This window comes from Procambarus clarkii, chromosome 39 (assembly GCF_040958095.1).
Source record: "Procambarus clarkii isolate CNS0578487 chromosome 39, FALCON_Pclarkii_2.0, whole genome shotgun sequence".
NCBI lineage: Eukaryota > Metazoa > Arthropoda > Malacostraca > Decapoda > Cambaridae > Procambarus > Procambarus clarkii.
This window is the reverse complement of record NC_091188.1, coordinates 11,538,672-11,557,018: the sequence shown is the minus strand read 5'-3', so window position 1 is coordinate 11,557,018 and position 18,347 is coordinate 11,538,672. Positions and strand designations below refer to the sequence as shown.

Genomic DNA, 18,347 nt, shown 5'->3' with positions numbered 1-18,347 from the left:
GCTATTTATCAACTATTTTATTTAATTAAAGAGTTCAGTGACAAGTTACATTTTTAATAAATAAAATAAATATTATGAAAGAAAGTAAAGTTTATAATATAACAACATTTCCATTTACATTATATACTTAATCCCTTTTTGTGTTCGAAAATATTAGCCAATTTACTAATAACTTTATTATAAAAGATGTTGTATATGGCAAATATGTTCAGGTAATATATTATAGTGTTATTTTTGAGTGTGAGTGCGTGTGTGAGGGGCGAGAGGAGGACGAGGCCCGCCAGCAGGAGGCGAGCGTCTGTTGTGGCTGCCATCAAATCTGTGAAGTCACTTCCATAGCAAGATGGGCTTCATCACATCTGCAGGTAGTGTGCCCTCTCCCTCTCCTTCCCCGGGGCCGTGTTGGGCGCCGGGGGCAGGCACAGGTCGGCCGGGAGCCAAGGAGACGAGTAGTGAGGTGTAATATGGAGGAGGAGGAGTAATAATATGTGTAGTGTAGGAACCGTGGGCCGCCAGACCTCTGGTGTCCAAGTACCTGTTTTGTCAACTCTCCTCTCTCTTCTTCCCTCTCTCTCTCCCTTTCTCTGTCTCTCCCTTTTTCTGTCTCTGTCTCTTTATCATGGACAGCTCTAAACACTGCAAGCTCTCTGTTTCATTCATCACAGCCGCTATAGCTAAAATTGTAAAGTTAATGGAGTGCTTCACTATTGGTGTGGAAGTTTGTCATGATAGACCAGGATCACTGACAGGGTTCACAAAGGCCGCCAGGATGTGTCGTGGTGTGTTATTGCTGCTCTTTGTAAACAACCCTAACTTAACCTAATGAAATAAAAAAAATTCTCGGATGGGGCAAATAGTTGGGTATGTTTCCTTTCTCCTAATGCTTCTTGTCACAGTAAATAGGTGTCTGGAAGGTAGGCGACTGTTGAGGGGTTGCACCCAGGGGGAGGGTCTGTAGTTTGACCTGGGGGAGGGGGGAGGGGCTGAATACCAGCCTAACGTATATATTTGCATACACCGGCTTCCTGTTCCGAAAAGCAAATTAAAATTGCTATTATATACGGCACACTGTGAGGTGCCTGTGACATCATCACCTTGCCTGCAGGAATCTTTTTAAGGTCCAACCACTTGGGTTGGACGGTAGAGCGAAGGTCTCGCTTCATGCAGGTCGGCGTTCAATCCCCGACTGTCCAAGTGGTTGGGCACCATTCCTTCCCCCCGTTCCATTCCATTCCAAATCTTTATGCTCACTCCCTTCCTAGTGCTATATAGTCATAATGGCTTGGCGCTTTCTCCCTGATAGTTCAATTCAATTAAGGTACTACTGTTTGCACACTTGCACACAAATCCTAATTTTTTAGCTGCTATATTTTGTATTTGATCAATTTTCTACACTTGCTCTACACACTTCTTTCACACACTGGACTGAAATTCTTAATTTGAATTTTTTTTTTTTAAGTGACCTGTGTCCACATGAAATGGGAAAATTTTAGATAGTACTGTATAATTATTTATTAGTGCAATATGTTCAGTAAATTCTTACCGGGATCTTACCTGGAGATGGTCTCGGGAGTTCTTCTACTCCCTGAGGTCAGATAGTTTATTCATTATATACCCTGTAATTGATTTTAACTGGTAGTAACCAATGGATAATTTACTGCTGGTGTTTGCATTTCTCCTTCAGTTTATTAGTTAAAATGTTATTGTATAAATTCAGTACAGTATTTAGTACATGCTCATTCACTTTGGTCTAGTTGGTGGAGGGACGTCTTTGCTTCTTAGAGTTGGCGTTTGATCCCTGATGGTCCAAGTGCCTGGGCACCATTTTTTATGTCTCTGTGTTCCTTCCAGATGCTATATAGTTATACAGTACTCGGAGAAAGTGGAGAAATATCTTATTAATGAACACTTACATAACCTAGGGATTGGGAGCATGTTGGTTACAGGCCCCAGGGGAAACTGTACTATTTAGGGACAGGATAAAATAAAATATAAATTTGCTGCTCATATATTTCGGTATACATACTGTAATACATGTATGTATCTGAATGGTGTATTGCTCTATATATTTGTATCCAGTGTATACTCAATCTTTAAGTTAACATTTTAGCTATGAAAATCAACACTTGTTGCCTAACATAATGCTGTGCATTTTAATATAAACTCTCAGAAATTTGGTCCAAGCCAAGTTAAAAAAATAGGTACACTCTCTCTCTCCCTATGCTCTATAGATGCATCTATAGAGGGAAACCTAGATCTACTCTGCATCTGCTGTACGTCAAGAAAGCTTGGTTATTCCCAATACAGTATAAAGTTTTTAAAATTATTCTAGGTGCTTAACATATCTCTGCCCAAAATGGTAACTTGAGATGTTCTCACACCAGAATAAATTGGCCTTTGTGTTGTATTGTTAATAAACCAAAAAAAAATTACAGAAGCAAATATCTACTTATTTGGGTTTTGAACTTTTGTACTACTGTATTTAGTTTTGTACTGTACTATTTTAATTTCATTTCTATTTCGATCTTTGAGGTTTCAAAGATCGTGTCACCAGATGTTTCGTAATACAGTGCTTTATGCACTCGCTACCATTGCAGGAAATGATGTATGTTCATCTGTTTTGCCATCTCCTCTATTTTCTATGCTCAAATTACCTTTAATATCATTTTTTACCAGTTTAAAGAATAGGGAAATTTTGTTTCCAATTTTCTCAAATGTCTACAAAATATTCAGCATTTTTAAATGTTTTATTGGTAGCAAGAATAAATCATAATGCATACTAGTGTTTCAAATTTTGTCCTCACACAGCGGGCATCCTGGCCCTGCTGGATGAGAATGAAGACCAACTACGGGTGTTTGCACTGGAGAGACTTAATGAGATCACAGACACCTTTTGGCCAGAAATAGCAGACTCCATACAGAAAATGTGAGTTCCTGGTTTTTTGTTGTTGTCCTTTTACTTTATATTGTATATTGAAGCAAAGTTTATTTGTACTGGATGTGGAATAATTTGTTTATATACAATGTTTTGGGAAACTTATGAATTAAATAAAAGCTGGTCCATAAAATTATATCACAGGTTTGTAGAATCGGTACTTGATGAGATATTAACGAAAATACAGTATATTGATGGCTAAAGTTGTGGCCTGGCCCCCCCCCCCCTAGAGATCAGCCATCTCAGCACCAGTTGTCAGCCAGATAATTATATTGCCCATTTTAATAGGAGTTTCACCAATATATACATGTGTGTGTGTCATATTTTTACTATACCCACTTTCCTCTATGCGTAGTGTCTTTTGCTCATGTGATTAATAATTAACCTGATCTCACACCTAACCTCAAGTGATTGGGCTCACAATAAAAATTGCTTCTGGTCTCCTTTCACGGTTTCTGCGGCTTCTGCGTTCAGAAAGTTGTTACAGTGGAACCTTGAGTGACGAGCGACTCCAGTTCCGAGCATTTCGAGTAACGAGCGAGCCAATCGCAGAAAATTTGTCTCAATTGACGAGCTTTCACTCACTTAATGAGCAAACCACATGGTGCTTCCTAGCGTTCCCGCTGCTTCTCGGACGCCTCCGACGACAGTGTTGTTTTTTCGCAAGACGAGCGTTTCACATTACGAGCTCGGTGTCGGAACGGATTAAATTTGTTAATCGAGGTACCACTGTAGTTGGTTTACCCCTCTTCTCTAATTATGGTCACCATTACATTGTAGGATCTCCACGTTGGTGTGTTCTGCTAATCCAACAAGTGTGGAGCTTTATTTTGAATTGTAACTGATTATAGTTTTCTTTTCCAGGGCTATGTGCTGTTGTGTGGCCATTCTTTGTTTTTGCATTGACTTGGAAAAACTTGTATGGCAATGATTATGTGTGGTTCTTCAGAAAGTTCCTGTAGATGATGTGTTTTGGAATTACTAAATATAAAATAAAAGTATTGTACATGCACTGTGTATATTTAAATCATAATACTGTACAGTAATTAGTTATCATTGGGGTAGCGATATTGCACCTATTGATTTTAACATAAAATTTTTTGGAGTGTCAATGTTTGAGTTATACAGTACTTATCTGGAGAATGTCTTCATGTATTGCACTGATATTTTCAGCACTATTGTGTGGTTGTGTAAGGATGGTCTTTATTGTTATTGGGTCATGTATATCTCGGTAGTTCATTTTTTTAGTCCTTTTTAACAAAGCTTGAGTAGAGATCTCAAGTGATATCTTAAAATTTAATACTGTTAACAGTAGCAGCACTGAAATCTATATACTCATGCTTTGGTGCCAGGATATAGAATCATGGTAAAACTAATATTTGTCTCATAATAGGGATATTTGATACAAGTTGAACCCAGTATAGAAATGTTACAAAGAAAATAAGCATTGCCTGTAGTAATTTATTTTTAATGATGTTCATTTTTTTCTTCCACAGTGAAAGACTTGAGGAAGATGGAGATTTTCCAAAGCAAGAGTTGGCTGCTCTGCTTGTGTCCAAAGTGTACTTCCACTTGGGGTCTTATTTGGACTCGCTCACATATGCTCTCCGATCTGGTCCTATGTTACACCAAGACCCCAATCAACTATACATTGACACTATCAAAGGTATTCATTTCTATATTATTATTTTCCTATAGAATAATGTGTGACGGTAACGCGTTGGTGTTCGGCTGTTCAAAGCTAAGGGTATGGCCTCGTCACATAGAATAAAAAAAAAATAGAAAATCTGGAACTTCGTCTGTGGTAAGGTAAGGAGAAGACACACAAAACACAAGTAAATTTTAACAATGGAATTTTAATTACGTTAGATAAGCAAAACATGAATAAAATGGACATACAAATTCGTATAATAAAATCAATCAATCAAAATAATAAGAATAATTAAATGAAAAAATGAAAAGTTACGTTAAGACAAGTGAGCAATAACAAGCTGTGCAATATACAAGAAAATGAGAGGTGCAGGAATATTGGCTTTAAGCTATCACCTCTCTTAGTACACGTAAGCCAAAGCTCCGTCTACTAGGAAGACGTGTTAACCGTATGAAAGCACTGAATATTCTGAGGACTGAGGTCGTGGCGGCCCCAGACATCAAGTAGTATAGTGGGTGGAGTGCAGTTGCAGCCAGACCGGCGGCCAATCAGCGAGGAACCGGCAACAAGACAGGTAGTTTGGCGGTTTGAGGTGAGGCAGGTGTTCCTGGCTGCATACGTTTTGCTCTCTGGCAAACGACATGTTGTTGTCGTTGGACATTTCTTCCATAGTAGTTTTATATAGATGCATCGCCGTATTTTTGGAGGGAAGAGCAGGCTCAATCTCTTGAAGGAGATTATCGTCACAAATGTAACTTCAGTACATTAGTACTGTATTTTATATGCAGTCCTTTTAGTTTTTAAGCACGAATAATTTGAAAGATTAGGCCATGGTAACAACTATTTGTTGCCTGAGGTCTACGCTTTTAAAGAACCGTATTATGGTCATTATGTATAGTTTTCCATTTGGTGATACTGTACCTTTGTACTTACATTGTGATGATTTTGGCGCGTACCCCCGGGCCCGGTCCTCGACCAGGCCTCCAAATGAATGATAACAAACATTCACTTGATAAAATATGTCGGAGCATCTATCACCTGTTCTTTAGATATTAAATGTGGATAAACACATACCACACTCAGTGCAAAGCTGATTCAGTAGCACACCAAATTATTTTTTGTTTAATTTAAAAGTTTTGCATCAATGTAAACAAAACATAATTGCACTGGATAGTAATACCTTGTTAAGCCATTATGGAAGCATAACAACAACTAACTTGTTACAGAGACAGCTGCTCTACTACCAGTTTATAGGTGTTTGAGTTTCCATCCTAGATGTTTTATGCTCTTAACATATTGTCTCCATTTGCCCATTACACAGCCATTATATAGAACTGTCCCCCTCTACCATTCCAAATTACCTTTCAGACACATAGTTATTATTTATTATATAGTCTTTTAGTTCTGGTTCTAAAAATATTAAATAGGCAACGTAGCCTTTGTTATAACCTACAGTATTCTAATCTTATAGCCTTTGCTACAGTCTATTCTAATATAAGATTATTATGCGAGCATTGAAATTTCTAATGTTCTGTTTTCTTCCACCAGTTCATGCCATTGATCATTACATCAAAATACGTGCTCAGAAGGATGCCAAGATGGATCCACGGTTAGAGACACTATTAAATAATATGTTTCAACGCTGCATCGAAGACCAACAATACCGTCACGCTATTGGAATAGCCCTTGAAACTCATCGAATGGATTGGTTCAAAGAAGCCATCATGACATCAGTAAGTAGAGTTAAGAGTACTGTACAGCCTAAAGAAAAGGGGGGAATAATATAGTATAATATAAGGTTATAGATTTATTGCAGGATGTGATTCCAAAGCTCAAATGTCAGAATTTACAAGGTATTATTATGCTGTGTTTTATTATAGATAATGAAAAGAAGAATGACGTATGCATTTCGTATTTTCCTACATTGCAGGATGACATTGTAGGTAGTCTTACTTACTCGTACAAGATAGCCATGCAGTACATAGAGCAACGGAAGTTTCGTGATGAGGTTTTGGAACAGCTGGTGTCATTGTATCAAGGCCTGGACACTCCAGACTATGTCAACATGTGTCAGTGTTTAATTCACTTGGACAAGCCCCATGAAGTAGCTTCAATTCTAGACAAGCTCATTAAGAATGACAGCCTCAAAAGTGAAGCAATGGTTAGTATTATATGTACTGTTTTTCTTTTCTTTATTGGTATGTATATTATATATAAGTACTTTTCAATTATTTATATTGTCAGTTTACATAAATTTGTTGCAACCCAAAATTTCAGCATGCTGTTCAGTTTATAACATTTACATTTATTTTAATTAGCTTTGTGTGATCTATATAGTCATGTGATTGTTTTAAAGTTAATGCAAATACTAAAATAAGTCTTCTGTAGTACATCCTAAATTTATTCTAACCTTTTTTTCACTTGCATAAATAACTGAAGTCATTAGTAAGTGTATGCTATCATTATTGGATGAACAAGACATAACTCCAAAATAATTATATATTTTTCTTTGCCTAATTTTATTCACACGCCCCCTGTTAACCATATTTTGTTGCTTGTAATCTAGCTTTAATAACAAAAATAAGGTACATCATGTTGCCTTTTAATTGGTTGATGCACTTCTTGGTAGGGATGTTTACAATCCTTCAATGCAGAACAACTATGGATTATGCAGCTTATGTTTGTGAACTTCTTTCTTAAGTTCATGGCATACATATTTCATTGGACAAAGGTCTGGTCATTGAAGCAATGCTTCCTTAACCCTTTGGTAGTAGGTTAGGTTGTGTGCTTTGAATCCTTATTCTGAGCTGCTTGGCTCACTTTTTCATTAAATACCTAGCTAGCCTTTTCTGTGCAAAACTTAGCACATGTATGCATGTCCAAAAGGGGTTATATTTTCATCCAATCACGAAACATCTTTATGATTTGGGATTTCTATAGGATACCTGGACTATAGTTCTTATGGGATTCCTGAACTATAGCTCAGTTACAAATGCTTCATTAATTAGGTATCCTCAATAGGAATACTGTACTTAATTCCTATATTTTTGTGTGTGATATTTGGAAAATGTCTTGGGCTATCGGAATGAAACTTTCAAGACACGAAAATTAAAATTCATAATAAGGTAATGGGCCAGGATTTGGGTAGAATATTTTGACAATTTGGTTAAAAAAAATTACCAACTTTTCTGTAAAAAAAAAAGTGGGATTGGGCTGTGTTCAAAAGATGTGAATAATGCTGCCAAGTGGTTGAATTAATATTTTAAAGTCACGGATACAAACAATGAAAAGATAATTACAGTATACTCATCTTTTGTAATGAGTGGAGCTGATGAAAGAGACTGGAAGAGAGGACTCATAAGGAGAAATTTGAGAAGCTGTGAATAGGCTAGAGGAAAAAGGCACCTGGTATAGATGGAATAACTGCAGATATGTTGAAGTGATGTTTTGAAATTGTTAAGGTATGGGGATGAGGTGATGGTACACACATTGTTGTGTTATGGGGGATGAGGTGATGGTACACACAATGTTGTGTTATGGAGGGTGAGGTGATGGTACACACACTGTTGTGTTATGGGGGTGAGGTGATGGTACACACACTGTTGTGTTATGGGGGGTGAGGTGATGGTACACACACTGTTGTGTTATGGGGGGTGAAGTGATGGTACACACACTGTTGAGGTATGAGGGGGGGGGGGTGAGGTGATGGTGTACACACTGTTGAGGGATGGGGATGAGGTGATGGTACACACACTGTTGAGGGATGGGGATGAGGTGATGGTACACACACTGTTGAGGGATGGGGATGAGGTGATGGTACACATACTGTTGTGTTATGGGGGGTGAGGTGATGGTACACACACTGTTGTGTTATGGGGGGTGAGGTGATGGTACACACACTGTTGAGGGATGGGGGTGAGGTGATGGTACACACACTGTTGAGGGATGGGGGTGAGGTGATGGTACACACACTGTTGTCTTATGCGGAGGGGGTCACAGTCAGAGAGGTGGTGTTGAGAGGGCTTATACATGTTGAAGTTTGCAGATGACATAAAGCTAATGAAGAAGGTAAAAACAGTGGAGAACTGTAGTGTGTTCAAGGAAAACTTTAAACCTCAAATTAGATAAATTAATATTAAATAGATTTTAACCCAAATATATAAGGCAATGTAGATGGATTACATGATATATGAATATAAATTCTGTTTACTGCTATCAGCTAAGAACAACAATTGTGAGAGTCAAGTAGTGAATTGTGACAGTAAGGGACTCCTTTTACAAGAGGTTTCTTGTTTAGTGCAAGTGGTTTACTATTATTACAAATATATTTGGTATTTGATTGTGGTGAATATTTTATTGTTTTGATTGTTTTATTACAGGACAATGAACTAATGGCCTATCAAATTGGCTTTGACTTGTACGAGAGTGCCACACAGGATCTATTGTCTCATGTACGGCAAGGTCTGCGTACCACTGCCCCGGTACCTTCTCTTTTAAAAGATGTTGATGCCCTTACTAGTACAAATTCTTCAACGACTGCAACACCTGCTGGAGGAACAAATAATGGTGCCACTGAAGATGAAGATAAGAATGGGACAACAGCAGCCACAGATGAAGGAGGAGATGTACCCATGAGTGAAGAAAAAACACTAGATGATTTGGTATATTGCACTTCATTGTTTTAGTGAATTATACTCTCTTTTATCACTAAATATAATTGAGTTTCTAGATAAGAGTCTGCCTACAAGCCTTAACACTTTTGCTGGTGTGGTGGGCGACCCACTGCACAAGGTCAGGTCGAGCATTGCCCGTGAGCTCACCACAACACCCCAATGTTTACACTTGTCAGCTTTCTCACCTCGATGTTCTTGCTACCTTGTTCAATTTGGTATCAAATTGTTTGCAATAGAATGCTGTAATGGGATATTTGCATATAAGTATATATAAATCTCACTTTTCTATACGTTCGATGAAAACTCAATCATTTTTCCTCATGCTACATGTTTCTTCCAATGCTTTTGTCATGGATTGACTCTGTTTTTGATCAGTATCCATCTGGAAGTCGATTTGCAGTGTATATAAAGCCAGTAACAACAAATACCCGAGAAAATAACCAGAATGGGGAACTTTTCGACTCGAAGGGAGGCTGAGGCTGTTACAAGCGAGGTCAGAGGAACAGTGAGCCAACGGTGTGGGTGGGTGCCGACATGGTGGGGTCAGAATGCCACATGGGCTATACAAAGAATGGAAAGATGTTGGCGCGCATTTTAAAACAAGTCCCATAGTATTTGGACAATATATTAAATTTTTACAAATTTGTTAATTAATGACGCCGTTTGCATCATCATGGGACTCCGAATTTTTGTTCCATGACGGAATATGCTTGATCGGGCCGCAAAAGTGTTAAGACTTTCATTGCCTAATGCCACATATTCCCCCGTAAAACCTAAATAGGAAGTACATGTATGCGTGATGATGCAAATGACATCAATAATTTAAAAATTGGTAAAAATTCTGTTTATTGTCCGAATACTATGGGACGTGTTTTAAAATGAGTGCCAACTTCTTCCCATTCTCTGTATACCTCATGTGGCATCCTGACCCCACCGTGTGGGTGCCCACCCACACTGGAGACTCGCTGTTCTCGTGACAGCCGCGGCCTTCCCTCGAGTTAAAAAAGTTCCCCCATTCCGGTTATTTTATCTCGGGTATTTGTTGTTACCGGCTTTATAAACACTGGAAATTGACTTCCAGATGGATACTGATCAAGAACAGAGCCAATCCGTGACGATAGCATTGAATGAAACACGTATGAGGGTTAATGAGTTTTCATTGAAAGTATAGAGAAGTGAGACTTATATGTTCTTATATATAAATACCCTTTTACAGCATTCTATTGTGAACTATTTGGTATCAAATTGAATGACGTAGCATGAAAATTAAGGTCATAAAGCTATAAACATTTGTTGGTGGTGGCGAGTTCACGTACACCCGTTAGGGCTACCTTGGGGTGGGTGGTGAGTCGCCTGCCGTGGCAACGAAGGTGTTAAGGATGAAGACTCGTTTCATTTTAGTTCATTACAAATATTTTTTACTTCATATCTTTAAATTTAACTTCTTTTGTTTTGTTTTGCTAAAACTTGGTACATAAAGCTTTTTTTCTTGCAGATTATCTCTGCCTTCTTTCATTGCTTTAACATTTCACATAGCCATATAAATCTTCCACTTTCTGGAGGATGGGCAGGTTCAACCCCAGATATAGGAATAATATTTTTTTATTTTATTGAAAGGAACTTTACTGATGATTATCATAATGTTGTTAATACTTTACTGATACTGTCATAAATTTGACTATTTTTTCTTATTCCAGACTGAGCTTGAAAAAACTCATCAGAATCGAGTTGAAAAGCTTGCTAGGATCCTTAGTGGTGAAATGACTATTGAGCAGCACCTTCAATTTCTCATCGCTAACAATCATACAGATATGTTAATCTTGCGGCATAGTAAAGAAGCAGTTCGTGCATCGGTGTGTCATACCGCAACTGTTATTGCTAATGCTTTTATGCATTGTGGTACAACATCTGATCAGTTCCTTAGGTAAGGCATTACTTTCTTTGCTGCTATTTTTACTAGTCTTTTTATTATTATTATTTATTTATTTTATTATTCTTAATCAGCAGTCACTTGAAAAGCTTTTGGTGTACTGTACTATACAGCTTGATAGCTTTATCAAGAAGAACTTCTTCAATGGCTCACTATATAGGACATATCAACAATAAAATTTATTTCTGTGCCAGGCTGTAGTATGAAATTCTTTTGAAGGTTGGTGGTGGTTGTTTATCCATGGTAATACACAATGTATTATCTTTCTCTTTACCCAGGTGGGTACAGGAATAAACAACTTCTGTCTCCTGCTATCAGGTTTATAGTGTTCTCCTCTCATAGGTCATGCTAAGCTTTACCCTTCTAGTTTTCCTTGGGATACAACCTGCCAATTAGTTTGCAACTAGATCCCCAATTACTGTTGGACTAATTGGGGGTGAACACTTGAAGCTTCCTGGCTCGAACCTAGATTAAACCACTAGTGAAGTGCAAGGCAAGGATGGCACTGCTGTGCCTTTCACAACACCAAAATGTTGTTTTCGTTTCAATAATGTGTAGATTTGGTCATTTGCTAGACATACTATAATGAACCAGGGAAGTGAAGAAACATACATTAAGTAGAATATTGAAACTGTAATTGTATGATTGTGATTTACAACATTAATGATAACATTCTTATGTTAAATTTAAAATGTGTATAATTGCCTAGTATTGTCAAGTCGATTCAGATTTTGTCATGGTTTTGAGAGATGAGCTTTCCTCTTCCAGACTGAAACATTTTTCAGATTGTCAATTCATTGTAAATTTTAAAGGTTTCCATTATATTAAAAATCCAGTTTTTGAGGATTTACTATGTAATAATCAGGCTTGAAGTTACTTATAATTTGTGCTTTCTTGCAGAGATAATTTGGAATGGTTGTCCCGGGCAACAAATTGGGCCAAGATGACTGCAACAGCTTCTCTAGGGGTGATCCATCGTGGTCATGAAAAAGAAGCACTCACATTAATGCAAGCATACTTGCCAAAGGAATCCAACAGTCCAGGATATGCTGAGAGTGGCTCACTGTATGCCTTGGGACTAATTCATGCGAATCACGGTGCCAATATAATTGAATACCTTCTTAATCAAACAAAAGATGCCACCAGTGATGTGAGTTCTCTGCTTTTCCTGTGAAATATTGTCTTATAATTAAGTATCCCCGGTAAGGGATACCACATGATTATCGTGTCTATTTGATTTAATTGTTGTTTTCTAATGAGTTTCCATTCAATGTTTTAAATGCCACCTCACATTTACTTTTAACTTGTGACAAGTTTGGGGCTGAGGCATGGCCTCAGCTTCTAAATTGCACAATATTGCTCCATATAAAAGAATTACATTTTAAGCCACAGCATATTAACATAAAACCTTCCAAACTATGTATGGTTAACATTAGTGGTCTGGCTTCTCCATGCGTTCCCGACTACAAATGTACCGCACTCCGCAGGGTGGTCACGGGCCACTCAGTGGTACGAAAAATGTTTACAATCATTTTGTTTTCTAGGCTTTTTGTTAGGTTATAACTATAAATTTGGTGTCAAAATGTTCACATGTGAATTGTCTACAGAACACGTGCAAAAACAAAAGTGTATATATAATGGATTTTGCTCCTCTCCTCATGTTCCCAAATGTAAACATAGTTGGCTTGACAGGTCCCGCTCAGTGATGCTTAAATGGTTTACAATTATTTTATATTTTCTCAGTTATTTGTTGGGTTATAGCCAAAAATATGGTGTCAAAATGTTTGCAAAGGCATTCCCTAAAGAACCAGAGCAACAACAATGTGTATTTTCAATAAATTATGCATGAAAGAAATGAATATTTAAATGTTTATGAATAATCTTTTAACTTAGCTAGAGAGTTTTATCTGTTTTCTAGAGAATGGACAAGTTTTGAGGTTTCAAACCCACAAAATCTGATTTATTATTGTAAACAAAATTACAAAATTAGTTTGCTATATTAAGCTGGATTAGGGCATGGCTATACCAAAGGAAACAGAGTTAGTATAAATGGAGTCAAGTCAGAGTGGGAAAATGTTGTAAGTGGGGTGCCTCAGGGCTCTGTCCTGGGACCTCTGTTGTTTATAATATATATAAATGATTTAGATTCAGGTTTGAGTAGCAACATTTGCAAATTTGCCGATGATACGAAAATCGGTAGGGAAATTAATTCGGAGGAGGACTCACTATCACTTCAAGTTGATCTAGATAGGGTTTTGAAATGGTCGAAGGATTGGCAGATGCAGTTTAATGCTGATAAATGTAAAGTTCTGAGGTTAGGTAATGATGATAGGGTTACAAGATACGAGCTAGATGGTGTTGAGATTGCGAAGTCGAATTGCGAAAGGGATCTGGGAGTTATGATTAGTAAGAATTTAAAACAAAAGGATCAATGCATAAATGTTCGTAATAAGACAAATCGGACACTTGGATTTATTAATCGCAGCGTTAGTAACAAGACACCTGGTGTGGTTCTCAAGCTATATCTTGCTCTAGTTAGGCCCCATTTAGATTATGCAGTTCAGTTTTGGTCGCCATATTATAGAATGGATATAAATTCACTTGAACGTGTCCAGCGTAGGATGATTAGGTTAATTCCCCAAATTAGAAATCTTTCATATGAAGAAAGATTAACAAAGCTTAAGTTGCATTCACTGGAAAGGCGAAGAGTTAGGGGTGACATGATAGAGGTTTACAAGTGGGTGAATGGACATAACAAAGGGGATATTAATAGGGTATTAAAAGTATCAACACAAGACAGAACACGAAACAATGGGTATAAATTGGATAAGTTTAGATTTAGGAAAGACTTGGGTAAATACTGGTTCAGTAACAGGGTTGTTGATTTGTGGAACCAATTGCCGCGTAACATTGTGGAGGTGGGGTCCCTCGATTGTTTCAAGCATGGGTTGGACATGTATATGAGTGGGATTGGGTGGTTATAAATAGGAGCTGCCTCGTATGGGCCAACAGGCCTTCTGCAGTTGCCTTTGTTCTTATGTTCTTAAACCATCACAAATCATAAGATAAATACACAATATCATTATAACATAACGAATCTATATAATTCACGAGCCACAAGTGAGGAAAGGTCATGTCATGGTTGGAAAACTGCTATTTTTTTGTAAAAAGTCGTACACTTTAAATCATTTTCAAAGAGTAATTTCGATACTACACTACATTTCCACATACAATTTATTCTTAAAACAAGTAAGCTTCAGATAAAAAAAAATCTTCAATAAATACAAGTAAACAATTCCCCCCCAAAAATAACAGCATATATTCAATCCAATAAATACTGTAAAAAGATTTTCCTGATCTATAAAAGAAAGTTCCGTTGAAATTGCATATCGGGAAAAATTGGGGTCTAACATTTACACCGAACACTTCAATGTACACCAATTAGGTGCCATAACATTCCATTACTGTTGACTATTGTTTTAAAATGTACCTAACCTATCCAAATTTACACAACTCATATAATTTTATTAATGTTAGACATATTTTTGTTGAGCATTTTGGAATTTTAGTGTAACTGTGTGTAGCTGAAGTAGGAGCATATGGTTGATAAACTACTTTCCCTACACTAAAGTGCTTGGGGGGTGATATGTAAAACTTGGACAGGCTTCAGTAGAAGCCTTCAGACTTCTTGTGGATTCAATGGAATCCCAGGTTGTATAACGCCAAGTCATCGTACAGGGGAGAAGGTGTGCAGCTAGGAGTTCCTTGATTGCCGGTTCGAGTCACCTCATTGCTCCAATTGATTTTCTCATTATGTATGCATAGTATGTATTCCTCTGTATTTTGTTGGAGTTTGGAATTCAAAGGGGGTTTCCCATTTAACCCTTAGACAGCCGCTATGAACCCTCCTGTGCACAAAAATACAAAAAATTATTTTTCATTATATAATTATTCATTTGTTTGCAAAATGTAAGTAAAACACGAAAATGAGTGAATATTTATCATTTTACTGGGTGGAGTCTAAACTGCATTGTCCCTCTTACAGTCATGCATATCCTTGTTGAATGTCCGGACTTCCAGGACGAACGTGTGTCTTGCTTTCCGACCGTCTCTCGTGGTCACTTGTCCCTTACCTTGAGGTGATTTTTTTTCTTGATAGAATTCTTGGCAATTCGGATACCTTCGATGTCGTTCACCTCGTGTGCTTTTGTTCTCATATTGGCATCCTTAGTGATATTTAGTGCCCTATGAATATCCCGCTTATTTGATGGTGCTACATAGCCTTCCCGGCTTGGTGCCTTCTTTTGATAATTAATTACTTCTTTTGATAATTACTGGGTGGAGGCACTCTGTGTGGCTGCATATCATATGTGTAAAACCCAGACAATAGTTTTTTAAATCTTTATATGAAGATGACCACAGCTTAAGGGTTAATACTGGATAAATCACCTATTATTTTGTCTGAATTAATATGCCGATTATCAAAAAATGGATCCCAGCCCAAAATAAAATCTAGCCACTGGAAATAAAACAAAATTTTATACTGTATTTATCATGTTTTTATTAAAGCTTTAAATTTTATTTAGTTTTTCTTACTATTAATATAATCTTTTGTTTCAGATTGTTCGTCATGGTGGCTGCCTGGGTTTGGGTCTAGCAGCCATGGGTACGCAGCGCACAGATGTATATGAGCAATTAAAATATTCACTTTTCCAAGATGATGCTGTTACAGGAGAAGCAGCAGGATTGGCAATGGGCTTGGTTATGTTGGGATCTGCAAATGAACAAGCTGTGTCTGATATGGTTAATTATGCACGAGATACACAGCACGAGAAAATTCTACGAGGCTTAGCCCAGGGCATTGCTCTGAATATGTATGGCCAGCAAGATCAGGCCGATCGTCTCATCACAGAACTTAGTGAAGATAAGGATGCAATTTTAAGACGAGCTGCAATGTACACTGTGGCTATGGCTTATTGTGGCACTGCGTCAACTCCAGCTATGAAGAGATTGCTGCATGTAGCAGTTTCTGATGTGGATAATGATGTAAGACGGGCTGCTGTAGAAGCTTTGGGGTTCTTGCTGTTCAGATCACCTGAGCAAATGCCAAGCATGGTATCTCTCCTGTCTGAATCTTACAATCCTCATGTTCGGTACGGTGCTGCCATGGCTTTGGGTGTTGCATGTTCAGGCACTGGACAGAAGGAAGCCTTGGGTCTGCTAGAACCACTCACTAATGATCCTGTGAATTTTGTTCGCCAAGGAGCTCTCATTGCGTCTGCTCTTGTACTCATACAGCAAACAGAATCCACTTGTTCCAAAGTGAAAGATTTCCGACAGTTGTATTCGAAAGTCATTGGAGATAAACATGAAGATTCTATTGCAAAGTTTGGAGCTATTCTTGCTCAGGGAATTATTGATGCTGGTGGACGCAACATGACCATTTCCTTGCAATCTCGCACAGGACATACCAGTATGACTTCAGTTGTTGGCATGTTTGTTTTCACTCAGTTCTGGTACTGGTTCCCATTGGCACATTTCTTGTCAATGGCTTTCACACCTACTTGCCTAATTGGTTTAAACTCTGAATTAAAAATGCCAAAGATGCAGTTTCTCTCAAATGCTAAACCCTCCACCTATGGATATCCAGCACCTCTAGAAGAGAAAAAGAAGGAAGTAGCAGAGAAGGTAACAGCAGTTCTCTCTATAACAGCAAAAGCAAAGAAGAAAGATGACGAAAGAAAGAAAAAGGAACAGAAAGATGAAAAGATGGACGTTGATGAAGAAAAGGAGAAAAAGGAAAAGGAAGAAAAAGAGAAGGAAAAGGAGAAAGAAGAAAAGAAAAAGGAAGAAGAGAAGAAGAAAGAGGAACCTGCTTTTGATTTGCTAAGTAATCCTGCACGAGTAATGAAAGGCCAGCTTAAAGTTGTACGCATGGCAGAGGGATCACGCTATGCCCCGGTGAAGGAACTCAGCATTGGCGGAATCATTTTGATGAGAGATACGAAACCTGAAGACAGTGAAGAATTGGTCCAACCTGTTCCTGCTCTGGGTCCCAAAACTGAAGAAGAAACTGAGCCAGATCCTCCCGAGCCCTTCAGATATGTTGATGAAGATTAGATTTTAGCAATAACAAAATATCTTGAAAAACTATTTACTGTGTTTTAATAATTTTACAGTTGAAAATAACAATAATAAGACATTTTATGACAATGAGAAGTATTTGGTGGCTTTTTCTTCAAAGATATTATCTGCAGTTTGGACAATTATTTTTCCATTACAAGTAATACTGTTAGTAAATGTTAATTTAATTTATTTTAATGTGGTAAGAAAGTTTATTTGTAAATTCTTAATTCTAAGAGCTAAATCCTTAACATTCATCACTACTGTAATCTACAAGATAAAACTGATTTTAGTAGAATTAAGTTTCTATATGAACCCATCTTTGAAATAATAAAAGTTATTTGTTCACTATGATTTTATATCATCCCCCCCTCCCCAATATATTGGAGACAAAACCTCAGACCTAGCCATAATTTTGACTTAATATTAGTGTCCAATTCTTGAATCAATTATGACTATCCTTTACATCGCTCGGCCAGGGGAGTGATAGGACAGGTTATTGCCATGTAGATAAATATAAGTCGTGGATGGCATAATAACTGTGGTAGGAGCAGGTAATACTAGGTCTGTGCTGGGTGGAGACGGCTGTTTAGAGGTTTAGGGTCCTTTGTTTTTTCAGGAGTGCAATGGAAGTTGAATGTAGGCAAGCAAGAGAAGGGACATGTGGTGCTTAGTATGCTTGGAGCGGCCGCCATGGTGAATGACAAAATGTAGCTGAGGCCAGAGGAGAGGATCAGATAATTATAGACCTTCAATGGTGGAGAGGAGGCCTAAAGAAGGGAAATATTAGGGTGTTAGTCAGCTGTCACGGGCTGCTTCCTGGGGGTGGAGGCCTGGTCGAGGACCGGGCCGCGGGGACACTAAAGCCCCGAAATCATCTCAAGATAACCTCAAGAAGAAAGATTTATTAGTCTTTTGCGACCTTGGCCAAGGGATGGGTATAGGGTGCATAAGAATTTAACTATAAACTAAGCTCTTCATTAGGATGATATCTAATGTCAAGAAATTGTACTGCATCATCCAAATGGAGTCTCA

At 37.8% G+C, this 18,347-nt stretch overlaps 1 protein-coding gene across 2 annotated transcripts; it reads left to right on the top strand.

The window, feature by feature from the left end:
• The first annotated feature begins 227 nt into the window (after positions 1–227).
• On the top strand, positions 228–17,660 carry LOC123760305 (Regulatory particle non-ATPase 2). Of its 2 annotated transcripts, none has more exons than XM_045745880.2 (9): positions 228–365; positions 2,809–2,926; positions 4,432–4,601; positions 6,135–6,319; positions 6,517–6,747; positions 8,966–9,247; positions 10,957–11,183; positions 12,090–12,339; positions 15,810–17,660. In XM_045745880.2, the coding sequence occupies exons 1-9, from the start codon at positions 344–346 to the stop codon at positions 17,307–17,309; spliced, it is 2,985 nt and encodes a 994-aa protein (XP_045601836.1). In that variant the 5' UTR covers positions 228–343; the 3' UTR covers positions 17,310–17,660. The 2 variants fall into 2 exon arrangements, with proteins under 2 accessions (XP_045601836.1, XP_069194470.1); XM_069338369.1 differs by having other exon boundaries at positions 330–457.
• The last annotated feature ends 687 nt before the right edge of the window (positions 17,661–18,347 follow it).